Source organism: Nelumbo nucifera, chromosome 3 (genome assembly GCF_055504915.1).
Source record: "Nelumbo nucifera cultivar China Antique chromosome 3, China Antique-T2T, whole genome shotgun sequence".
NCBI classification, from domain to species: Eukaryota; Viridiplantae; Streptophyta; class Magnoliopsida; order Proteales; family Nelumbonaceae; genus Nelumbo; species Nelumbo nucifera.
Window position 1 is genome coordinate 68058181 of NC_142651.1, and position 26955 is coordinate 68085135.

The 26955-nt window shown below is 37.8% G+C and overlaps 1 protein-coding gene across 1 annotated transcript in view; it reads right to left on the reverse strand.

Annotated features, from left to right (window-relative positions):
* The window catches only part of LOC104589228 (Nucleic acid-binding proteins superfamily), an 83043-nt gene extending 59410 nt beyond the window's left edge, over window positions 1-23633 (reverse strand). Inside the window, exon 1 of the mRNA XM_010247473.2 lies at window positions 23169-23633. Coding sequence (XP_010245775.1) covers window positions 23169-23435 — 267 coding nt within the window. The 5' untranslated portion in view covers window positions 23436-23633. The remainder of the gene's footprint in view (window positions 1-23168) is intronic.
* Window positions 23634-26955: the final 3322 nt, after the last annotated feature.

The window sequence follows — 26955 nt, forward strand, 5'->3', positions numbered from 1 at the left end:
TATGTCTAGTTTACATTTTGAGTTTTGGTGAACTCTCTAAATATTGTAGAAACACATCCTTGGAGTAATAAAAGATTTACTTTTCCCTAGTGATTTAAAAGGTACGCCTCAGGCGCGCCTAGGCACACAGGCAAGGTGCATTTTAGGGTATGCACCTCGCCTAGGTCCTAGGCACAGCCCTTTCAAAAGGCGTACGCCTCGTGCGCCTCAGCCCAGGCGTGCACCTTTTGAAAATTTGATAATGTTGTTCATTCGTTCATCCTAATAAAATGTCTTCTTAAAAAGTAATTAGACTATAAAATCATTATTTTTTGTGTGAAAACTAAGAATTTAAGACCTAATGTGGACTTGTTTGGGCTTGCCCCGAGGGACGTGGCACAAAGGCAGCTCATAGAATCAGGAATGTAATATGTTTTACATTATATTAGCTACTTGAAGTAATGCAATTGAGTGAAAAAAGAGATTAGAGGTTTTACATGCTTGAAAATGTTTTATATGTTTGATTTTATTTTTAAATTCTCATTTGAATATGCTTTACATCTTATGTTTATGTATTTTAATTTTAGATAATAGATTTTTTTAAAACTTAAGTTTATATTTTTTATTAATATTATGTTTAATATTTTTTTGAATTTTTTGGCTTTTCTTTGAATTTTCTGACATTTTTTTTATTTTTTAGCATTTTTTTGTATTTTTGCACCTTGCTTCAAAAAGGCACGCGCCTTGCCTTGCGCCTCAGGTGCAAATTGACCATTGTGCCTTTTTTGCACCATGCACTTTTAAAACACTACTTTTCCCTTCAACATTGTGCACTCTGATGTGTGGGGGCCTTATCATTTACCTTCAATGGGTGACTATGGATATTTCATCTTATTTATTGATGATTTCTCTCACTATACATGGATCTACTTGATGCGGTCTCGTGATGAATCTTGTATTTATACAAGTTGTTTCCTACCAAACTAACTTCAATTGGTAATACAACTCATTTGTCCCCCCCCCCAAGGTCATCATAGTCTCCACCTCTTAAGGCCTCGTTCGTTTTTGAGAAAGCTATTTACTTGGGTAAGTTCAACATGTAACACTTACCCAGGTAAGTGAACTAACCTGTTATCTTTTGATTCCCAGGTAATTTATACAATGACTCTTTTATCCATAAAAATCATTGTTAGAACAGGCGAAATTGTCAAAACACGTTTTGTCAACGTTTCCCCTAAGTGGGAAAGTTACTTACCCACCTAGGAGATGGGTATCACTTGAAGAAGAAGAAGAAGAAGAAGAAGAAGAAGAAGAATGGAGAATAGGGTGGCTCTCTCTATTCATCCCATCAAATTGTTATTTATATTAGAGTAACAATAATACATGAGTTGTTGATAAAAAAAAAACAATAATGCATGAGTAGTAGTAGAAGAAGAAGACGAAAGAAATGGAGAATAGGGTGGATCTCTCTATTCATCCCATCAAATTGTTATTTATATTAGGGTTACTAGCAATGTTTATTGTAGCTTGACTATCACAATAGAACCTCAAAGGGCTAGACACAATGATTCCCAATTCCTTTAGGAGTATCTAAATCCAAAGAAGTTCAAAAACTCCATGTGCCATGACCCGGTATTCAGCTTCAGCACTTGACTGAGCCACTACAATTTGTTTCTTGCTTCTCCAAGTCATAAGATTTCCACCCACAAATGTGCAATATCTATGTTGTTAGTTTTAAACTGTTTTTCTTCTTTATTTATGTTGTTGTAATGCTGTCAGCTAAGACTGTTGACAGCATGTTCTTTTCTTTTGTTTAGGGTGTGCTGCTAGGGGCCTATGAGCAATTTCTTGTAATTGTTATAATACAATATTAAATAAAAGAGAAGTTGGGCGTCACCAGCTCAAATCTTTCGACCCTCATCTTTCTTTTCTTCTTCTTCTTCTCCTCTCCTCTCTTATTCTTCTTCCTTGTATGATCACATGGTATCAGAGCGACATTGATTCTAGGCAGTAGTTTCTTTTCAATGAGAAGTATTCACTCAACCCAGGCGTCAATTTTTTTTTTGGACTGTGAAGACAAAAAACTTCAAATCAGACTGATCAGAAACATCCCTCGTTACTTCTTCAGGGTTCTCCCTTGGTCGTAGCACCAAGTAACCCTAATTGGTGGAAGTCAATGCTGTGAAGCTTCCTTGTCCCCTTCGACTGATGCTGTGAAGATCCAGAAAAACCTCTTTTTTGACCTTCGGCTGATGCTTTGACCTTCGGCTGGTGCTGTGAAGGCTTTGCTCCTTCAACTGATGCTGTGAAGACCAAAAAAACTTCCTTTTTTGACCTTCACCTGATGCTGTAAAGGTCTGGTTATGTTTTTGCACCTTCGTACAGGTGCTATACAGGGGTGTGTGATCCCCTTTGTCCAAGTATGTGCTAAAACCAGTGTGTGAAGTGTGGAATTTACAATGGTATACTTGGTATAGCAGTTTTCTTCTTCTTCCTGCACTGTTTATGTTTTTGCACCTTCAGTTTTTTTGTTCTGGCTTGTAGACCTGCCTTTGAAAATGGCAAATGATGATTCTACATCATCTGGGGTTACATCAACCTGCGGTACAGCACGTATGGGGACTGAAAGCATGATGTTCCCTATGTTGATCACTCCTTTAAATGGTCTGAACTATCTGGAGTGGGCCAAAGGTGTAAAACTTTATGTAACAAGGGGAAAAGCCGGTTACATAAATGGAAGGGTGAAAGAACCCAAGAGTGGGATTGCTGAACATGATCAGTGGGACCAAGAAAACAGTATGGTGATGTCCCAGCTTCTTGCGGCCATGGAATCTGATGTGAAAAAAGAATTTTATGTGGGCAGATACTGCAAATGAGATATGGGAACAGGCCAAAACCACCTATTCAGAGCAAATGCACTTTGCTAAGATCTACCAGTTACAAGCTGAATCCTCAACCTATAAACAAGGAAACTGCGGCCTATCAGCCTATTATTCTGCTCTTACCTTAGTGTGGAAAGAATTGGACCACTATCAGGCTATAGAATGGAAACATGAGGATGATGCTAGAGGCTATAAGAAGTTGGTTTCTCAGCAGCAGGTTTTTGCCTTCTTGTTGGGGCTAAACCCCATATATGAACCCCTTAGAGTTCAGATTGTAGGAAGTAAAGAATTACCCTCAGTCCAAGAGGTGTATGCCCTTGTTCAGTCTAAGGAAAGTAGGAGGAGTGTGATGGTTACAACTGAGGGAGAGCTACAGGTAGCATTACCTGCAATGGGTGAAAATAATATGGGAAAGAAAAATGACTCCAAAAAAGCCAATGATAAGGATAAGTTGTTCTACACTCGTTGCCGTCATTCAAGACATACTTGTGACACATGTTGGGAGCTCCATGGGAAACCAAAGTGGGTTGTAAAGAAACAAGAACAGGGTAAGGTACAGAGTCAAAAGAAGCCTAATACAACTCACAATGCAGCAAATGTGGTAACCCAAAAAAATCAGTCTGCTGGTGCCAAATGATATTACACGAGAACACTTCACTAGTTCTAACCCCAAGGAAGACATTATGAACTCCTTCCGTAGTCACTTGGAATCATAGGGTAGGGCCTTGCGCCAGATGGACAGATCAGCCACCGGTAACCCTTCTACTTCATTTGCGTCTACATCAAGTAATGCAGCTTCTGCCTTCCATGTCTCCACAGCCACAGATTCCCCCTGGATCATTGCTCAAGGACTTCTAATCACATGACTAGTAAGCCAAACCTATTCAATTCTTATAACCTTTTGTCGGGAAGGGATAAAGTAAGACTTGCAGATGGCTATTTTTCTTCCATTGCAGGTCAAGGATCAATATTCCTTCCTCAATGACTTAACCTGAATAATGTTTTGCATGTCCCTCAGCTTCCTATCAACCTTCTTTTTATTAGTAGTATTATAAATTCATTAAACTGCAGTGTAACCTTTTGTCCTTATTCATGTATTTTTCAGGACCTAACTTCTAGGAGGACGATTGGTAGAGGAAGCTTAGTGGATGGTCTCTTCACTCTCAACAGCAAGGCTAGTTTCTCAGTGTCATCTTCAAAGCCTCATAGTCGGTCAAATAAGGGTCAAATTGTTTTGTGGCATAATTGGTTAGGGCATGTGTCCTTTAAAATAATAGTCTTTATTTCCACTTTTATTTAAGCTTTGTTCAGTGTTAGATTTCCATTGTCAAACGTGTCAATTGAGCAAGCAATGTAGAACAATATTTTCTTCAAGTAATAAAAGATCAAGCTTCCCTTTTCATATTGTGTATTCTGATGTGTGGGGGCCTACTACCATAACTTCGGAGGGCGGGTATAAGTACTTTATCACATTAATTTACGATTTCTCCCGTTATACATGGGTTTTTCCCATGTGTAGCAGAGACGAAGTCTCAAAGATCATAAGAGATTTCCAAAGGATGGTGTTTACACAGTTCCTTGTGGAAGTTCAGATTTTTCAATCTGATAATGCGAAGGAATATTTCCATGGTGAGCCAAATGAGTTCTTTGCTTCCCATGGATCGATTCATAGAAGCTCATGTGCAAGAACACCACAACAAAACGGTGTTGCAAAAAGAAAGAATAGAACCTCCTTGAGGTAGCCCGAAGGATGATGTTACATATGAATGTTCCCAAACGATTTTGAATGTCATAAACCGCATACCCTCCAAAGTGTTAAACTACAAGGCCCCTCATCAGTTATTGTTTCCTTAGTCTCCTCTAATTTCAATTCCCATGAGGGTGTTTGGTTGTCGTCCCTTTGTCCATGACTTGTCCCCGTCCCATGGTAAGTTGGATCCTCGGTTTATTCCATATGTCTTTCTGGGGTATCCTTCTTCGCAAAAGGGTTACCGATGCTTTGATCCCGTTGGCCATAAGTTTTGTCTCAATGGATGTCTCTTTTTTTAAGTCTGAATTGTTTTTCCCTACTCCTCAGGGGGAGAGTAATGTGGAAAAGGAGAAACAGGTCCAGGTGCGTCAAGTCTCCCTTCCTTCTATTTTGGATCTCGCACCTTTTCGTGTCTTCCAACGTCAACGCCGTAGGGATCAGCAATGTAACAAGGATGTGGAGCCGCCAAACACTGAGCAACCAACACTGTCTAATTCCCAGGAGGTAAGTCCAACACCTGTTGATCCCATAGCCATCGTTTTGGTTGTGGGTGACCTTGACATTCCTATTGCTCATAGAAAACGGCGAACATGCACTACCAAACACCCCATTACCCAATATGTATCCTATGACCGGATTTCCCTCTCTTATCATGCCTTCCTGTCTGCAATTGATAATATTCCCATACCTAGAAACGTGGCAGAAACTTTAAAATACCCTAAATGGACAGATGCTATGAAGGAGGAGATCAATGCCCTCCACAAGAATCAAACATGGTAGTTGGTGGATCTTCCAACAGAGAAAGACCCAGTGGGGTGTAAGTGGGTGTTTACAATGAAACACAAGACAGACGGGACAGTTGAAAAGTACAAAAGCAATGCTGGTAATAAAGGTGAAGAACATACAATTTATCTATAATTTATGAGTACTTTTGCATGGATTATTATGCCGGTTTTATTTAATTTTGCCCTAATTTAGCTTAATACTAAAAAATGATTTCAGGGGTAATCAATCCAGCAAAAAGAAGGCAAAAGGTAAGAAAAGATGGACCAAAAATGACCAAATTCAGCCCAGCCCGGTTATGGAAGCAAGAAAGCACACTTCGGCCCAAAAAGTACAACTTAATTCCTTGGAAAAAACCCAAGAGAAGAAGCCTAGCAAAGAGTAAAATTCGGCCCAGCAGAGAAGGCCCATTCTCAGCCCAAAAGAGCAGCCTAGAGTGTAGCTATCGTGTGCTAAGAGGGAGCCTAAGTGCAGCCCAAAGAACTAGAGGCGGCAACCCTTAGAAGGCTTTCAAGAGAACTCTAAAAAGTTCAAAAAGGGGTGTAATACACCCCATTCTAGAGGCTTCAAGAAGGGGCAAGAGCCCCCTTAAAAATCTATATAAGGAGGCCTCTAGAAGGGGGAAAGGTGTTCAATTGCTTGAAATAAAGGCTCTCCCACTCCTAGAGGTTCGAACACCTTGAAGAGAAGAGAAGAGAAGGGCTAGGCGCAAGGAGGAGAAGAATAAGGGATGAAGGAGTTCAAGTCAAGCTAGCAATAAGAGAAGGTGAGTTCGAAATTGGGGGTTTTTTATTCAGAGATCTATTGTAATAATTTCATTCTATTTTCATTTTCCTTTGATTCAAATTCAACTTCCTTATTGTAATTTTTTTTTCTCCCTCTTCCATTCTTTCTTAATGTAATTAAGTTTGTAAAATTTCAATTCAACAATCAATTTCTTTTTGATTCATTCGAATGGGTGTGAATTGTTCTTGCAGTTTCTTGAATAGGGGTTAATTGTAGATCAATTCAGCCAATTAAACTTTCAAAAACTCATCAGATCTAAGATTGCAAGATCTGAATTGCTTGAAAGAGAATTCAGATATGCAAATTTTCAGATTGGCCGAATCAATTTAAGCTTGGAATTCTTAGAATGCTTGAGAAAGACTCTAGGAATTCAGATCTACTATTCAATAACTGAATTGGATTCAAGGTTTGAGATAACTTGTACAATTCAGTTGGCGAACAATTCATATTTGAATTGATGCCTTAGAAATGTTTGAAAAATGCATGCATGGGATTAGATCCTTGATAGAGATATGAGGATCATCACTAATGCATAGGATGAACATGCACTCGAAAGAGGTTGTTCATGACATTGGGATTTCACCAAACCAAGGCTTAATCACAATCTATTCGAATGATTCAATTTAATTGATTGCTGAATTCTGAGATTAACATTAACTATTTATTCTTCTAACCTGAATTGAAGGCAATTGGGCCAATAATTTAGATGGATTTTAGTTTGGGATTTTTAGCTTTTGAATAAAGTTTTGATTTGTTGTTGAACAGATAAGAAGTGACCAATTTAGTAATAGTAATTCTAAATCCTTGTGGAAACGATACTTCACTCACTACTTTATTACTTGAACGGCTAGTGCATTTGCTGTCACAATGAGCCACAACAAATTGGTCACTTCTTTTCCTAATATTGTTTCCCTAAATCCCCGATAACTGCGCCAAGAACTTGTTGTGGCTCATTGTGACAGCAAATGCACTAGCCGTTCAAGTAATAAAGTAGTGAGTGAAGTATCGTTTCCACAAGGATTTAGAATTACTATTACTAAATTGGTCACTTCTTATCTGATCAACAACAAATCAAAACTTTATTCAAAAGCTAAAAATCCCAAACTAAAATCCATCTAAATTATTGGCCCAATTGCCTTCAATTCAGGTTAGAAGAATAAATAGTTAATGTTAATCTCAGAATTCAGCAATCAATCAAATTGAATCATTCGAATAGATTATGATTAAGCCTTGGTTTGGTGAAATCCCAATGTCATGAACAACCTCTTTCGAGTGCATGTTCATCCTATGCATTAGTGATGATCCTCATATCTCTATCAAGGATCTAATCCCATGCATGCATTTCTTCAAACACTTCTAAGGCATCAATTCAAATATGAATTGTTCGCCAACTGAATTGTACAAGTTATCTCTAACCTTGCATCCAATTCAGTTCTTGAATAGTAGATCTGAATTCCTAGAGTCTTTCTCAAGCATTCTAAGAATTCCAAGCTTAAATCGATTCGGCCAATCTGAAAATTTCCAGATCTGAATTCTCTTTCAAGCAATTCAGATCTTGCAATCTCAGATCTGAGAATTCAGATCTGAGTTTTTGAAAGTTTAATTGGCTGAATTGATCTACAATTAACCCCTATTCAAGAAACTTCAAGAACAATTCACACCCATTCGAATGAATCAAAAAGAAATTGATTGTTGAATTGAAATTTTACAAACTTAAATATATCAAGAAAAAATGGAAGAGGGAGAAAAAAAATTACAATAAGGAAGTTGAATTTGAATTAAAGGAAAATGAAAATAGAATGAAATTATTACAATAGATCTCTGAATCAAAAACCCCCAATTTCGAACTCACCTTCTCTTATTGCTAGCTTGACTTGAACTCCTTCATCCCTTCTTCTTCTCCTCCTTGCGCCTAATCCTACTTCTCTTCTCTTCTCTTCTCTTCTCTTCAAGGTGTTCGAACCTCTAGGAGTGGGAGAACTTTTATCTCAAGCAATTAAACACCTTCCCCCCTTCTAGAGGCCTCCTTATATAGATTTTTAAGGGGGCTCTTGCCCCTTCTTGAAGCCTCTAGAATGGGGTGTATTACACCCCTTCTTGAACTTTCTAGAGTTCTCTTGAAAGCCTTCTAAGGGTTGCCACTCCTAGCTCTTTGGACTGCTATTTGGGCTGCACTTAGGCTCCCTCTTAGCACACGATAGCTACACTCTAGGCTGCTCTTTTGGGTTGAGAACGGGCCTTCTCTGCTGGGCCGAATTTTACTCTTTGCTAGGCTTTCTTTTCTTGGGTTTTCTCAAGGAATCAACTTGTACTTCTTGGGCCGAAGTGTGCTCTCTCTTGTTTCCATAACCGGGCTAGGCTGAATTTGGTCTTTTTAGACCTTCTTTTCTTACCTTTTGCCTTTTTTTTCTTGGATTAATTATCCCTGAAATCTTTTCTTAGCATTAAGCTAAATTAGGGCAAAATTAAATAAAACCGGCATAATAATCCATGCAAAAACCTCATAAATTATAGATAAATTGTATGTTCATCAAATACCCCCACACTTACGTTGTTGCTTGTCCTCAAACAAAGACATCAGCCATAAACTGAACATTGCCCCCCTCTATTCTCACCATTTACCGGGTGAATTTTTATGATAGAAATGAATTGAGTAGTCGGGGAACTTTTGTAAGTGTTCAGCTCTTATTCTTGTAAACTACCATTTAACACGTATAAAATCCAAGGAAAGAGAATATGAATTTCTTCAAACTCCAGCCTTCACTCCCAATCAATATATAAATCAACTCCTTAATTGTCAAAGTTAATAATCAAATTGCACTAAGTTTCACATTTGTAATTATATCTTAATGAGTTCAACTTTAGTATGCCCCTTTGAACCTTAGCTGTCACCATAATCACTTATTTCTAGGAGTGAGTGCATTTTATGCTCTGTCTCACCTTTTTCTTCTTTTTTTAGTGTGAGTGCATTTTATGCTCCATCTCACACTTTTTTTCTTTTTTTTTTTTTTGTGTGAGTGCATTTTATGCTCCATCTCACACTAGTCACATGCTTGAGGTAGATAACAAGACTCATGTTCCGAGCTGCTAGTTTTACTATTCAGCTCAAAATAGCAGAGTCAATTTGGGCTTTGTCCTTATTGAATCTCTTGTATCAGCAATTCAAATGTGCACTAGTTTTCTTGACCATTAACAATGAAATCAAGTGCTTTCATATACATGAAGGTAGTTAAGGCTAGTTATGCTGAAAGACATATTCAGCTCCCCCTTTTTCTCATGCATATACTAAGTTGGGTCATTCGCAAGACTAAAAACTTAACAAATACATTGGTCTCCCTCAACTCATTGTATTCCTTCTTAAAAATCACCTAATAAATAGCAATGAACTTGAGGGGTTCCAGTCTACTTGGATATGTCATTGCCTGCATATGTGTGTTGGGGTGAATAACGTGCATGGTTTCAGCCCCCACACCCTAGCCTCAGGCTCACTCCCCCACACTTAAGATGAACATTGTCCTCAATGTTCCTAGTGTTAGGGAATCACAATAAAACCAACAAGAGCAATATCAAGTAAAGAGAATGATGAATAGAGGACTCCCTGGATAACAAAATTGATACTTTGGTGGGAAGCCTCTTCTTGCTAGAAATGAATTCAAACTTGAGAGATCAGGAGTTTTGTTCTAAATAATCTGAGCCAAGCAATAAAAAGACTACTATACACAATCCAAAAGAATGTAAATAATTTAACCAATAAGTAATCCTAATCTAGAAGCAATTTACAAATTAAAGAGAAATTTACAAAGCTAAGAAGTCTAAATTCTATCCACAAGAAAAATTTCAAGAATAAGTATCGAAAGCCAAGCAAAAAAAATATTGTTGATGTATAGAATAGCACACAACCAAAATTATTTGCTTTTTTTTCATTTTATATATATATATATATATATATATTCTTTTTGAAGGTAACAGCTCCAAGATTGAAAGGAAATCAGATCTACCTTTATTAAAATGAAACTGAAACTAGGAAAGAAACTAATCTACTGAAGAAAGAAGAAACATAACTACAGTAATACAACAGTTGCATTCAAAGCTAAAATGTAAAATTAAGCAAATTAAACCAACTACAAATACAATGTTGAATGAGACCAGATTAAGAATGCTCAATGCTCAATGTTTCCTAATATTGTTTCCCTAAATCCCCGGCAACGGCGTCAAAAACTTGTTGTGGCTCATTATGACACTAGCAAGTGCACTAGCCGTTCAAGTAATAAAATAGTGAGTGAAGTATCGTTCCCACAAGGATTTAGGAAACAATAACTAATACTAAATTGGCCACTTCTTATCTGATCAACAACAAATCAAAACTTTATTCAAAAGCTAAAAATCCTAAACTAAAATCCATCTAAATTATTGGCCCAATTGCCTTCAATTCAGGTTAGAAGAGTAAGCAGTTAATGTTAATCTTACAATTCAACAATCAATCAAATTGAATCATTCGAATAGATTGTGATTAAGCCTTGGTTTGGTGAAATCCCAAGGTCATGAACAGCCTCTTTCGAGTGCATGTTCATCCTATGCATTAGTGATGATCCCCATATCTCTATCAAGGATCTAATCCCATGCATGCATTTCTTCAAACACTTCTAAGGCATCAATTCAAATCTGAATTGATTACCAACTGAATTGTGCAAATTATCTCTAACCTTGCATCCAATTCAGTTCTTGAATAGTATATCTGAATTCCTAGAGTCTTTCTCAAACACTCTAAGAATTCAAAGCTTAGATCGATTCGACCAATCTGAAAATTTGCAGATCTAAGTTCTCTTTCAAGCAATTCAGATCTTGCAATCTCAGATCTGAGTTTTGAAAGTTCAATTGGCTGAATTGATCTACAATTAACACCTATTCAAGAAACTTCAAGAACAACTCACACCCATTCGAATGAATCAAAAAGAAATTGATTGCTAAACTGAAATTTTACAAACTTAATTGCATCAAGAAATAATTGAAGAGGGAGAAAAAAATTACAATAAGGAAGTTAAATTCGAATCAAAGGAAAATGAAACTAGAATGGAATTATTACAATAGATCTCTAAATCAAAAACCACCAATTTCGAACTCACCTTCTCTTCTTGCTAGTTTGACTTGAACTCCTTCAGCCCTTCTTCTCCTCCTCCTTGCGCCTAACCCTTCTTCTTTTCTCTTCTCTTCTCTTCAAGGTGTTCGAACCTCTAGGAGTGGGAGAGCCTTTATCTCAAGCAATTGAACACCTTCCCCCTTTCTAAAGGCCTCTTTATAAAGATTTACAAGGGGGCTCTTGCCTCTTCTTGAAGCCTCTAGAATGGGGTGTATTACACCCCTTTCTTGAACTTTCTAGAGTTCTCTTGAAAGCCTTCTAAGGGTTGCCGCCCCTAGCTCTTTGGGCTGCTATTTGGGTTGCACTTAGGCTCCCTCTTAGCACATGACAGTTATACTCTCGGCTGCTCTTTTGGGCTGAGAATGGGCCTTTTCTGCTGGGCCGAATTTTACTCTTTGATAGGCTTTCTTTTCTTGGGTTTTCTCAAGGAATCAACTTGTATTTCTTGGGCCGAAGTGTGCTCTCTCTCTTGTTTCCATAACCGGGCTGGGCTGAATTTGGTCTTTTTGAACCTTCTTTTCTTACCTTTTGCCTTCTTTTTCTTGGATTAATTACCCCTGAAATCTTTTCTTAGCATTAAGCTAAATTAGGGCAAAATTAAATAAAACTGGCATAATAATCCATGCAAAGACCTCATAAATTATAGATGTATTGTATGTTCATCAAAAGGGTACACCCAAGTTTATGGTGTTGACTATGATGAGACATTTGCCCCAGTAGCCAAGATGAACTCAATACGGGTTCTTCTATCATTGGCTGCAAACCTTGACTGGAAATTGCATTCAACTAGATATTAAAAATGCCTTTTTAAAGGGTGATTTGGAGGAGGTGTACATGGTTCAACCCCCTGGTTTTTGTGCAAAAGGAAGTGAAAGTAAGGCGTGCAAATTAAGAAAGTCTCTATATGGCCTAAAACAGTCTCCTCAAGCGTGGTTCAGTAAATTTCATATGGCAATTCAACAAGTGGGGTTCAAACAATGCCAGTCTTATCACTCTCTTTGTGAAGAGATATCAAGAACAAGTGGTTGTGTTAATAGTGTATGTAGATGATATCATCATTACAGGAAACTGGAGCACAGAAATACAAACGTTAAAGGAATTCCTAGCCTCTCAATTTGAAGTGAAAGATCTGGGTCCCCTAAAGTACTTTCTTGGAATTGAAGTTGCCTGCTCAAAAAGGGGCATCTTCATCCCTCAGAGGAAGTATATCCTAAATCTGTTACAGGATACAGGCAAGTTAGGTGCAAAACCAACCGATACCCCTATGGATGTTGACCATAAACTGGGAAATTGTAATGGTGAACCACTAAAAGATGTGAAACAGTTTCAAAGGCTAGTGGGAAGGTTGCTTTATTTGTCCATGATTCGCCCTAACATTGCTTAATCGGTTGGGGTCCTAAGCCAATTCATGCATTCCCCTAAAAGACAACACATGGAGGCAACAGAGAGGATTCTTAGGTACTTGAAGAAGTATCCGGGAACAGAGTTACTATTCAGCAAACATAATCATTTGAAGGTGGAAGTCTACATAGATGCTGACTGGGTAGGCATTGTGGATGATAGAAAATCAACAAGTGGGTAATGTACCTTTGTAGGAAGAAATCTAGTGACATGGAGAAGTAAGAAAAAGAGTGTAGTGGCAAGGTCAAATGTTGAAGCAGAGTATAGAGCTATGGCACATGGGGTGGTTGAAGTTCTTTGGTTGAAGAACCTTTTAGGAGAACTTAGGGTTACGATCTACAATCCTATGTCCCTCTACAGTGACAATAAGGCAGCCATTAACATTGTTAGTAATCCAGTCCTACATGATAGGACCAAGCACATTGAGGTGGACAAGCATTTCATAAGAGAAAATTTGTAAAAGGGAGAAATTTGCACCCCTTATATCAAATCCAAGGAGCAACTTGCGGATGTTCTCACAAAAGAACTTCCACACCTACGGCACAATGAGCTATGTGACAAGTTGGGTATGATAGATATATTCAACCCAACTTGAGGGGGAGTGTTGTTAGTTTTAAACTTTTTTTTTCTTTATCTATGTTGTTACAATGCTGTCAGCTAAGATTGCTAGCAGCATGTTCTTTTCTTTTGTTTAGGGTGTGTTGCTAGGGGCCTATGAGCAATTTCTTGTAATTGTTATAATATAGTTTTAAATAAAAGAGAAGCTGGGCACCGCCAGCTCAAATCTTTCGACCCTCTCATCTTTCTTTTCTTCTTCTTCTCCTCTCCTCTCTCTTCTCTCTTATTCTTCTTCCTTGTATGATCACAATCTAGTTGTGGACCTCCTATCTCCAGCTGAGCCAACCCAATCAGCATCACAATAAGCTTATACATGAAGCTTATCATGCTTCTTAAATAAAAATCCTTTTTCCTGGACATGTCTTCAAATACCTCAAAATTCTCTCCATTGCCTTCATGTGTGAAACTTGGGGAGCATGCATAAATTGGCCAACAACATGGGCAACATAAGCAATATCAGGTCTAGTAAGAGATTTTTTTGAAGAGTAAAGAAAAAAAATTATTGAAATAAAAAGAGAATACAAAAGGAAAGGTGACAAGAAATCACCCGAGAGAAAAAGACAAGCATTAAAGTAACTTACATCCACTAACTCCAAAAAACAAAAACAAAGAGAAAAACTCCAAATTAACCACCTTACCTGACTCCAACTCCAAAACCATAAAGAACCCAAACACCCAAATTTCCTAATCCTCTTCCTCAAAACTTTCATCCTGCCTATCATCTTCTTCATCCCACTTATCACTTCTTTCTCTAGCTTCCATTTTCTTCAACCTCTCATCCATCCTCTTTCTCTCAAACTCTTCAAAGGCCTTCTTAGCAAATTCCTTACCCCCCCCCCCAGAAGAACAAGCCAAGACTTTCACCAATCTCGACTTCTCTCTCCACAATTTTCTTGATAGGAACTCTTTTGGACCTCTCCTCCTCTTCCAAACTACTATTAGGAAATTTATTTCAGAGTTTGTAGCAGTTCCATCTTCTTTTTCGTGTTAAAAGGTTTCCACCTGAGAGTCTGGACTGTTAAGAGCTCGAGGGTCCTCCTTTCCAGCCTCTTCAAAAGCTTTTTGTAGGTTAAGTGAGAGATAGATAGAGAAGTTTACCAAGTCGTTGCCTCGTTGATATCTTTCCTTGTCTAGGTAAAGATCTTCATCCTTTTCCTGTAATCCATGGTTTTGCTCTATGAAGGTCTCAATAGGTCTGCTTCCTAATTTTCATGTCTCCTTTAGGAGGTCCAAAGTATACTTCCTCTGGCAAATATAAATTCCTTCCCTAGACCTAGCCACCTCTATTCCCAGGAAGTACCTTAGAGGTCCCAAGTCCTTTATCTCAAACTCTAAGGCCAAAAAGTCCTCAAGTATTTTGGTCTCCTCTAAATCATCTCCCATCACCACCATGTCGTCCGCATATACAATCAATGTTGATAACTTTTCTCCATTTTTTCTATAAAATAGTGTGTGATTAGCACTACTATGATGGTAACGCATAGTCTTCATTGCCTTACACAATTTTTCAAACCAGGCTCTACATGATTGCTTAAGTCCATACAAAGCTCTCTTTAACCTGCATACTTTCCCTTTCATGTTATAACCCGGTGGAGGGTCCATATAGACTTCCTCTTGAAGATCTCCATCCAAAAATGCATTCTTGACATCCAATTGGTGCAATTCCCAACTGTAATTACCTGCTAGAGATAGTAACACCCATATGGCATTCAATTTGGCAACTTGAGCAAAGGTCTTTGTATAGTCTATGCTCTCCTTTTGTGTGAACCCTTTTGCCACCAACCTTGCTTTATATCTTCCTATTGATCCATTAGCCTTGTGTTTCACAATATACATCCATTTACATCCAACAGTGCTCTTTCCAACCGACAGATCCACCAATTCCCAAGTACCAACCTTTAGGAATGCTCTCATTTCTTCATCCATTGCTTCCCTCCATTTAGGATCAATAACAGCCTTAGAGTACCTGGAAGCTGTGGAAGTAGAAAACAAGGTAGAAACAAAGGAATAATATGTCAGAGACAAATGGGAATAAGAAACAAACTTATTCATAGGGTGAAGTGTACAAGACCGAGTAGGTTTCCACAAAGCAATAGAAAGATTCAAATCGTCAGAATAAATAGGGATAGTACCTTGATCGACTTCAGAGGCATCTAATTGGTTGTAGTCATTAACTGATGGGCCTCTCTTCCTTTTCCTCAAATACACACTCATCTCCCTCTCAACAGTATAGTCAACTTTTGTAGTAGGAGCACCCTCATCATCTTGTGAAGTAAGAGTTGTCTCATGACTCTCATCATGTGCAATAGTAACAAGAGTGATAAGGCAAGGACCATCAAAACACTAAGGGGCAGGAGGAGAGGATGGAAGAGAAGAAGAGCGAGTAGGAGCAAAGACAAACGGATTAACTTTGAAGGAATTCTCTTCACCCACAATTCTCCCCCTAAAGAGGATTCCGGAAAGTTTCAAAAAAAGACTGTGATTCACAAAAGGTAACATCTTAGGTGACAGATTTCCTCCCTATATGTGGATCAAAGCACTTGTATCCCTCTTGTGTGGGTGAATAACCCAGAAAGACCCCCCAAATTTCCTTCAAATCCAAATTGGTTCTTTTTGGATCCTTAACATCAATGTAGTATGCACAACCAAAGACTTTTGGAGGTGAAAAGAACATAGGATCATTAGGACAAAGAATAGAGAAGGGAGTCCTCATCCCAAGTATCATGGATGGCATCCTATTTATCAAATATGATGTAGTAAGTACTGCATGAGACCAATACTTCTTGGGAACCTTGTGCTGGAACAACAAAGCACGAGTTGTCTCCATAAGATGTCTTTTTTCCTCTTTGCAACCCCATTCTGTTGTGGGGTATAACCACAAGAGGATTGGTGTAAAATCCATTCATCTTCAAAAGATTGGTTCAAGGTATTCTTAAAATATTCAATTGCATTGTTCGACTTGAATTGTTTAACTTTCTTCCCAAACTGGTTTCAATCATCTTGCAAAATATCATAGTGATTATGGTTACTTCCTCACGTTCTTTCATAAGATAAACCCATGTACACCTTGAGAAATGATCAATGAAACTAATAAAATAGCAATAACCATCCATAGAAACAATGGGTGGAGGACCCCACACATCAATGTGAACTAAATTAAAAAAGGTAGCGATTTACTAATAGAACTTGGATAGTTTTCCATACATTGTTTTGCCAACTAGCACACATCACAAAAAAGACTTTCAATAGACACAATTTTGAACAATTTTGGTAACAAAGCTTTCAACAATGGAAAAGATGCATGCCTTAATCTAGCATGCCAAGTGAAAATGGTTGTGCTTGGCTCCTTGTTACTACTACCACTGGTCAAGGCCATCAAAGCAGAGCATGTATCATCATCAAGGTAGTAGAGGCCACCAACTTCACAACCACTCCCAATCATCTGCCTCGTCAACTAATCCTAGAAAACACAATGAGTGGGAAAAAATGTTACAACACAATCTAGGGTTTTGGTAATTTTTGAGACAGAAGTAAATTAGTAGTGAAATCCAGAAGATGTAAGGCAGATTTGAGGAGGGGATCCCATTTCTTAGCTGAATGTCTCCCTTTCCAGAAAGGGTGGAAAGAAAGCCATCAGCAATTTTTACTTTATCATGCCCAAATGAGAGATGGTAAGAAGTGAATAATGATGATGAATTTGTCATGTGTTCAAAAGATCCTAAATTAATAAGCCAAATGTTTGATGAAGAGGACTGGATAGCACTATGGGAAAATGTTATACTTGCCTTTGCAAATGAGGATGAAGCAATGGATGATTGTTTCAATTGAGCTATAGCCCAGTTGAGGACATCTACCTCTTCAGTTGTGAACTCTAAGAAGCTATTTGGTAAAGTGGACATCTGTCCCACATTGGAAGAGCTGGTATTGTTATCCTTAGAGACACCATCTGTAACATTTGGGCTGGCTACATAACCTGAACTGTAGTTGGGACCCTTGTTTGGTTTCTTGTCCTTCTTCAAGAAGGCTGCTGATTTCAAGTGTGGATGAAGAATCTAGCAAGTATCCTTAGTATGCCTCTCCTCCATAATGAGAACACTTCAAGTTCTTCTTATCCACCCCCTTTCCACCCTTAGAGCTGTTGGAAACAAGGGCAGACTTCTCATTAGGCTGAAGAGAAACACCAATTCCCATTTCTTTCCTTTCATCTCCTCATTCCTAATTAGATAAAACACATGATGCAGATCTAGTTCATCTCTCCCTAATATTTATGCTCTAATGCTTTCAGATGAGTGGTCTAAACCAGCAAGAAACTAGAAAATTCTTCCTTCTTCAATTTGCTTGTTATGCCTTTCTTTGTCTTTGGTGTTGTCCCGTTCAAGGACTAAATGGTGGTCAAGTTCTTCCCACAAACCTTCTAATGTAGCAAAACAAGTTGCAACAGTCATGTCTCCTTGAGTCAAACTAAAAATGTCTTGATTCAACCTGTAGATTCTTGCAATGTTTTTCTTTTGACTATAAGTGTTGTACAGTTTCTCCCAAATCCTATGGATTTTGGTATAGTGTTGTAGCAATCCTTGCAATCTTAGGAATCATAGAGGTTAGCAACCATGACATCACAGTTGCATTTTCCCTACACCAATTTCTGTAATTAGGATCATCTTCCATGGGCTCCTTAATCTTCCCATCAATGTAACCTTGCAGTCCATGGCTCACTATGGACCATCTTGCTGAAATGACTTATTCCCTACAATTGTATTTGTCTAGCTTCACGTTAGTAATCTGTACCATGGGATTTCCAAGATGAATAACATTGTCTACAATCTTGGAACCTCCAGATGAAACTTCACTTGTGCTGGCAGACATCCTGAACTCATACAAAACTGTTATTTGAATAATAGAACAGGTCAAACAGCACTTCCCTTTGCTAAAACTCCAGAAAAACTAGGCTAGAGAGAAAACAAATCTCCTGGACTGATGCTACTTATAGTCCAGTGGCTAGACCTGTTAACTAGGTCTCTCTAGTAGTCCATACGACTACTACACACTTTCTTGCTTTATCTGGGCATACCAGCAACTATTCTGGGCCTCCTTAGAGATTTTCCAAGGAAAAAACCCTAGAAACGGCTTCAGTTCACCATGACCAGCAGCAGCTCTCTCTCTTGTTGTTCCAACGATTAAAAAAAAGAGCTAAAGAAGAAAGAGGAGGTGAAGAAGAGGGTAGACGAGCAGATTACAACTCTGATACCATATTTGTATTCAGATTATTGATGAAGAGAGGAAGAAAGAAGAAGAAGAAGAAGAAGAAGAGAAATGGAGAATAGGGAGGCTCTCTCTATCCAGCCCATCAAATTGTTATTTATATTAGGGCAATAATAATACATGAGTTGACAATATTACCCCCCATTAGTAAGAGGTAATGTAACTCAAAAATAAAAGAAGGCCCAAGCCCATTTATACTTAATAACAGTACAGAACAATAAAGCCAAACAAGAATCAAGAAATAAATAAAACATAACATAAATGGGCCGAAGCCCATACTGTTAAGACCCACAACATGTTTCATGGACTCTTTTTCTCATCCTTCGCATCCCTTAGTTGACCACTTGACTGCTTATGCTGACGTTAATTGGGTTGGTTGCCTCGACACCAGATGATCAACCACTAGATGGTGTGTTTTCTTAGGTAATTCTCACATTTTTTTGGAAGTGCAAGAAGCAACAAATGGTCTCCAAGTCATCTATTGAAGTTGAATAAAATGCCATGTCATCTATTTGTAGTGAGCTAATCTGGCTTAAGGCTCTTCTCCATAACCTAGTCATTAATCATCCAGCCCCTATTCCTTTATTTGCTGACAACATGAGTGCAATCAAGATCACCTCGAATCCAATCTTCCATTAACGGACTAAACACATAGAGGTGGATAGCCACTTCATCATAAATCTTCTCACTATGGGTCACATCACTCTTCCTCAGGTGTCATCCAATCTTCAGTTGGTCGATCTCTTCACCAAGGCTATGACTTGCACTAGACACAATTTCCTTGTGGACATGGCATCAGTTTGAGGGGGAGTGTAGAGAAGATGGGGGTTAAAATTGTAATTTTACCTTTCTTTTATTTCTCTTTTGTACATTGATGTATTTTAGCATTCTTGTAAGAACAAGATTGTCCGTTTACACAATAATATATATATATAGATATATTTCTTTTTGGGCATGCCAAACAAGTGACACACCCCACCAAATTGTGTCTCTCTAGTTTCCTCTCTGTTTCGACTGGAAATTACAGTATCTACATCACAAAATCCCAGACCCCCTATCATCTTTAGGTTTGACAAGATTACTCCATGCTGTAAAATGCACCTTATATTTCTAGAGTTGCCCCACCAAAATTCCCGACAAATGCCATCCAATTTCCTACAAATCCCTTTAGATAGTAGATAGGATTGCATATGATATGTAGGCACTGATTCAAGGGTAGATTTAATTAAAAATTTAAAATTGACTTGCCCGCTTGGGAAGGAGCTCACTGGCATGAGAATGTCTGAATCACCTCAGATGTCGACTGTCCTACAGGTGCTTGCGATCAAGAGGCTAGTGAATGGTGATCCAATGTTAGCTTTAGAAGTTGGAAACCATGAGGAGGTTGATGCTGTTTCACCTCAGAAAAACATTTGCACTTATATTGAGACCTCAACAAGTGTTTCAAGGGATGTTATCAAAGAAACAAAGATGGGTCAGTTGAGGGGAAAAATGTTCTTGAAGGGAGTGACAATGTTGAAGTGGGGAGAGATTTTGGAGAGGGTGTAGGGGGGAGCTTGGCTGATGCTGCAGGTTGTAAAGACTATCCAGGTCAAGAGGTCAGTTGATGACCACCATGTTTTTGAAGATGTGGTGGTTGGATGGATAGGTGTGGAGTTAGGTCAAAGGAGGAAGATTGATGAGAAGAGTTTGAATGCAAGTATTGTCATGGCCACTAAGAAACCTTACAAATCAAGAAATCTTCAAATTGTTCACATCACAAAAGTCTTTTCTCATCTAAAGCTTGGTCTGGTGGGGGCGGTGCCCACCAAAAATGTTAAAATAGTGTATAGGAGAAAAGGTGTAAAGACATCTACACCAAATACTGATGAGTCTATCGGGGAAGACTCGCAGTTTCACGTCAAATAAGTTTCTCAGGTAGAGAACTTACAGCAAGAAGAAAAAAAAATGAAAAGTACAAAAGGTTATGAATCTGCCAAAGGTGTGTTGAATACAAGATCGGAAAAAAAGGTGGAAAGGTTAAGAAGTTTGCCTGTTGAGAAGTTAAAAAGGTAGTGAGGATTTTGCTAGAAGTTAAAAAGGAGTTTGAGAGGTCAAGGAAAGAAGGCTGAAAAAAGATATTGTTGGGGAAGGTTGTGAGATTTGAAACAAGGACGATGGACAGGAGGGAATGTTCAAGGGGGATGACTAGGAAGTTAGCTTCTGCAAGGTGTTGTTTGGCTTTGGTTCAAATGGAGGCTTGCAGGAGTTTTTGGGTTTGAGGATCATGGGATGTTTCAGTGGTCCTTGGACGAATTTGATGACTTTCTGGTTTGTCGAGTCTTGTTCTGAGTTTGCTACAAGTTTTATTGTTTGTTTATTGTGTCCTTAGTGTCTGCATTTTTAACTCGAGTGATATCTTATCGCCTTCCTTTTGCATTCTTTCCTATTTTTAATGAGTTTACTTTTTACTATAAAAAAAAAAAAAAGATTCATCTTCCAAAATGAAATTCTAGAATGGACAAAATGGGTAGAAATGGGCAAAATGAGAAAATGTCACTATGTACCAAATGCTTTTTTCCAAAAAATGAATTCTTTTTATGGCAAGAATGAGAATAAATTTTGAACCTATTTGGTTAGAAATTTTATTCCAACTCACCAACCAAAATAATACAATATTCAATGGTATATATATATATAGTGAAAGAATACAAGATCCACACCAACAAAACACAAATCAACCATTTGGGACCCACATTAATAACATAAAATATGAAAAATAAAAAAAAAAGAAACTAGAAAAGCTTTTGCATTTGGTTGAATATAGAGAAAATATAAAAGAAAATTTGAAAGAATCAATTAGAACCTATTTAAAATTAATTAAAAGGAAATTATATAAAAACACGCAGGAGGATACCTTAGCAGCGTCTTATAGTTTCTATAATGCTAAGCATTCAAACGAGATGCTTCTTCTACGATACTACTTGCAAAATGTAGTTCATGGTTTTATTTCATGATTAGATTTCTGAAATAGCCACTATTTCTTTCTAAAAAGACAATCAGGTCCCATCTCCCCACTTGGTCTTTTCATTCCTTGAAAAGATAAATAAGGAATTCCCTACCAAAAAATTTTGCTTCTCTAAAACTGAGGCTAGTGCATAGAATAAAAGGAAATTAGAGATCTCATATGACAAGCCAATATCAAGGATTCTCTCTCTAATTTCTACAGTGAAATATAATAAAAAAGAAATTAGTTCAGCCATCTTGTACTTCCAATACAAAGTAAATAGAAACAAGAACCATTTACTCAGATTTTAACTTCTAAATTCCTTGCAGAAACATAACAAAATAATTAGAAAATTGATGTTCCCTTTACAAAACTGCTCAAAATTTCTTGAATTCCTTATTTGTGTAACATACAATGACTAGTGATCAAGTACCCAATCTAGAAAGCATTGAAATAAATTTCATATACCCAAAGAACCATGATTTTGATAACACTAAAGCCCATTTCATGAACTTTTCAAGAAATACAACCAAAAGCAGTGCAATTCCAGCATAGGAAACTAAAAACCCATATCACACAATATCTTAAAAACTGATAAAGAAGGATAACATAAACAAACTACTAACAGAAAAGGCCTGATCCTTCCTTGCCATTGAAGATACTAAGAACAATGTAGGCATAGAGAAGAACCTTAAAGAAATATGTTTGCTACAACTATGACAAGTTCTTGAAATGGCTCCTTTAAGTTTGCCAATTTATAATAGAAAGAGATTATATGTGTATATATCCAATTCAATCCATTTAAAGAAGAAAACAGAGTACAAGATTTTGTTGCTTGTTTTTAAAAGTAAATATTCTATAATCTAAATTTAATATTTTAATTATTGTTCTCGTTGTCATTTCAGTTTGCATCCAAGTCTCTAGTACTCATTTTAGGAAAATTTTTCAATGCATTTTGCACTAATCTAAGTGCTACTCAATCCAAAGAGTGGATTTGAGTGGCCTGTTCTGCTGGCAAAAGGCATGACGCAGAGCTCAAAACACTGCTACCCAATCCAAGCAATACAGTTCTTATTGGGTATTTCATCAAACACTTGCAAAGCATCATTAGTAGTGCCTAATTTGTAATGGAGATAGATATAACGGTTGCCCAGAAAAGTTATTGCTACCCAATCCAATTTTTATCAACCGGGCATGCCTTTTGCCAGTAGAAGATAGAAATGCGAGCTGGCTGTTGCATCTCGTATGATAGTGAATAGCCAAAGAGAGAAAGAAAGAGTGGAGAGGGAAGAGAGCATCTCGTATGATAGTCGAAGGCAGCTTGGGGCACGATTATTTTTCGTGCTGCATTTTTGTGCCATGGACCCATTTTAAATTTTTAATGAGGTTCATGGCAACAATTTTGTACCCAGATGTTCTCATCTTATCCATTGTTGTCCATTTTTACGCAGAATGAATAAGAATAAAAAATGAGACCCGTAGCAGTAAACAAAACATGCCTAAACTTCTCCAAACCAAGAACTGAACTCAACTCAAAAAAAAAAAAAAAGAATGACAAAGTTGATAAACAAATAAAAAAAAACACACCCGGGATTGTCGAATGGCATCATCCGTAGCCGGTGAATCTTCACGGACCCCTTCGGTTTGCCCAACTCCTTCGGTCTTGGCGCCGCCAGAAACAGAGACCTTAACAATGCATGATGATCTTTTGAGAGGAGATTTTCGGCAACAAGTAGAAGACACATGTAGATTTACGAAAGGGGTGATCAGAGTATGATTGAAAGAACCATCGGCAACGAATAGCAGCGGAATAAATGAAAGACCAGGAGCTGATCCAACTGCAGCAGTAAACATCGAAACTATACAGATAAAAGAAAGGATAGAAACAATGAACGGAAGAGAGGACTTAGATGTTCCTCTTCGATCAGATGAAAGAGCGCTGTGACGATAGCATTTGAAAAGGAAGAGAGAATGTTTGATACTTCGATCACCACTGGTCCTCCGTCTAGGCGTGTCCTCTCAACGCCCACACAAATCTGATGCCCTTGTCCATCCCTCCGAGAAAATGGATTTAAAATTTACCACCGGGGATCCGTGCGATGCACGGGAAAATTGGAAAGATTTAATAATTTTATTTACTATTGATTAATACTAAATTAATAATCAAAAAGTGTTGTTAATTAACTTAAAGTATTTAAATTATTGTTAATATCTAAAATTTTAATAATTGTAAAATTCATTTAATGTTGATTTAAAGGAAATACGTATTGTTAATTTAATATGAATAAATTTTTTAATAAATTTAGTTTTATTAATAATTTATAGTAATTTTAATAATTATTATTATTTTTATTATTTTTAAATGAAATTTTGATTAATTTTAAATAAATAAAAATAATTATAAAAGCTAACATTTTTATTAATTTTACTAATAATTAACAATTATATAAGAATGAAAACAGGGTGGGTTTAGGGCGAGGCACCTTATCCCTATCCCTATCCCATAGTCAAGACACACTACACCATTCCCGCCCCATCCCCAGTGTCAAGCGGGTTCATGGCAAGGCAACCACTCTTCAATGTTGGGCGAGCTTAGGGGCAAGGTACCCCACTCCTCATCAAGGATGGGGAGTCCTCGAATTCCCCTGCCTCGTTCCTAATATTGAGTAGGTTCAAGTAGAGGTGTAAATCAGGTTGTGCAGGGCTGGCATGAGACGACCCACATCCGGCCCGCACTTTGTGCAGGTCATTCCGGGTTGGCCCATGGGACGCCCCGGGCCATGCCTCCCTTCCCTGGGATAATTTGGGGGGTCAATTTAGCACGGTCCACGGTCTATGCTGTGTCGTGGGCTGGGCTGGTCCATGGGCCGAGCCTTGGGCCAGGCCAAGCTATGAGAGGTCAATTTAAAAAAAAAATGAAAAATATGTTTAAATTTTTATTTCATATGGTTTTTTATGTATACAATTGTTTATATATACAATTAGCCCTATTCATGGGCCAAGTAGCTCGACAGTCCTGCCTAGCATAACCCCTTATTTTTTAGGCTTGGACAAAATTTTAGGCCTATGGGCTCGAGCTCGGGCTTTCTCAAATAAGCCCAGCCCGTGCTCGTGTGGACTTATGTGCTTAGGCTTTCTCAAGGGTTCACTGCATTTAGTAGTGAGTTCGGCCAAGCTTTTTTTACAAAGGCTGGGTCGGACCCATGTGGACTTATGTGAGGTCATTGTGGTGTCCAACGCCATACAAATCAAGTCTAAGTTGGCCATGCAGCACCCTTGGGTCGTGAGCCTTATAATTGATGGGCCTAAGACCCATAATTAATATGATTAATTAAGCTGTCACATGTTAGCTTAAGTTGCCATGTGACATGGGGCAAATCTGGGTTTGAAATGGGTATGGAGCACATATTCTCTTAAGAGGATAAGGTTTATCTCTTAATAGAGTCCATATCCAAGTTAGATTTGGATAATCTTCTAATTTGATTAGGATAAGTGCTCCATAAACTGATAAAAGAAGAAGAGGGTGAACGAGAATAGAACACCTCTTTATTTTGTTCTCTTCTTCTTTTTGTCTCCTAAGAAACCCTAGTTCGACTACAGCTATTTTGGGACTGATAAAGATCAGTTTCTTCTTATTTTTGCAAGAAAAAATCTAGAGGAATTTCATGCTCACCTCCCTATTTTGATCCAAGCAGTTGGATTGTAGTTTTGTTGAACCGACTTCAGGAATACATTGCGCCATCTTTAGTGGAGGTTGATTTTAAGATTGATTTGGGCATGAAGTTCCACCTTGGGATTTGCATTTATGGTATCTGTATCAGGTATACATCTCCCTCTTTGATTGGTTTCAAATTTGGTTTGGTTTAGTGCAAGAACGATCCTAAAAAAATGTAATTTTTCAAAACATAGGGAATTTGATTCTCGGAAGGATTAGGAAATTTTTGAAAATTTGCCCAGCCATCTAGCATGGTTTGGCCATCCATACGATGGATCCTAACCCTTCCTTCAGTGGTATCAGAGCATTAGATTCAACCCTTGGACTGAACCAAATCATATTTGAACCAAAATTCAAATGGGCAAGAACTAGTCTAGCCGATTTGAGCAATTAGAAGAAAACTCTAAGAAATTGGTTCTCAAAGTGGGCAAATGATCTCAAATTTTGGTGAATATATTCTAATATATTATAGAACTGTTCTATTATGGATTCTTGAAATCTTGGGTTGAAAGTGTGATAAAGATCGAAATCTTGTTGGTGGCAAGTTTTGTGTACATCGAATTCATTATTTTGATTATGTGGTATGTAATTAATTATTTTTCTTTTCTAGAAAGAATGTATTAGGTTTTTCTGATGTAAGTAATAGAAATTAGGGTTTTTATTTTTTTTACATCGAAGAAACCGTTGAATCTTGTGGAGAAGACAGAGCTTGTAGATGGAGATTGATCTGTAGATTGTCGTTTCGTAGGGATGCGATTTTTGTCCGGATTAGATTTGGACCATCACACTATCAGCCCTAGCCCTTCATTTCTGTTTATTTGCATATGATTGTGAATCATAAATGAGAATTTTAAATCATTACCTATGTGAATTGATGCATGTTTTGGACACCAAACCCTAACCGATTTGACCTAGTTTTGGTCCAATCTTGTTGGGTTGAACCTATGGTTCTTTGGGGTTTGATCATAGCCCCTTGGATCACGGTTTAAATGACCCAAAATCAGTTTTAGTCCAGGGGTTTGATGGCCCATTGTATGCACCAATTCGGTCCATACTTGAAAACCCATTTTATGTTAGATTAAAACAAGACTAGCCCATTTCAGCATGAATTTCTATATGGGCCGAACTACTTTTTTGCAGTTTAGCCCACATACCAAGATAAAATTATTAGATAATTTGGTCCACTGATGTAATGATCATGTATTAATCTAAATGGATATGGGTTTTACAAGTTTTAAATTGATTTGGATCAATTGTGTTTGTGTCTATGATGTGTTGAATGAATGCGATTCGTTCATGGACCATAAGTGCTTGGCCCATGTATTGACTTATGTGTCTCTCTGTGAACATCATGGCTGAATGCACATCATTGCCATGATGCCCATAGATCATTGCATCATCTCATTTTTCAATGGTCCCCCTAAATTGCTTCCTCCCTAAGAGAAACCTCGCGGGAACCCTAGCCCATTAAGAGCCCATTTAAATCCAACTTTATAAAAGTCAATGGGAGCCACTATGGTATGACATAAATCTGACCTAGGGACTGGTATACACATTCCCTCCTGATTAATATAAGTGCAAAGAGATAGGGAATATCATATGACGATTTCTCTAAAGGCCTTCCGTCATTAGCATAAAAACATGTTGAATTGATGAGTG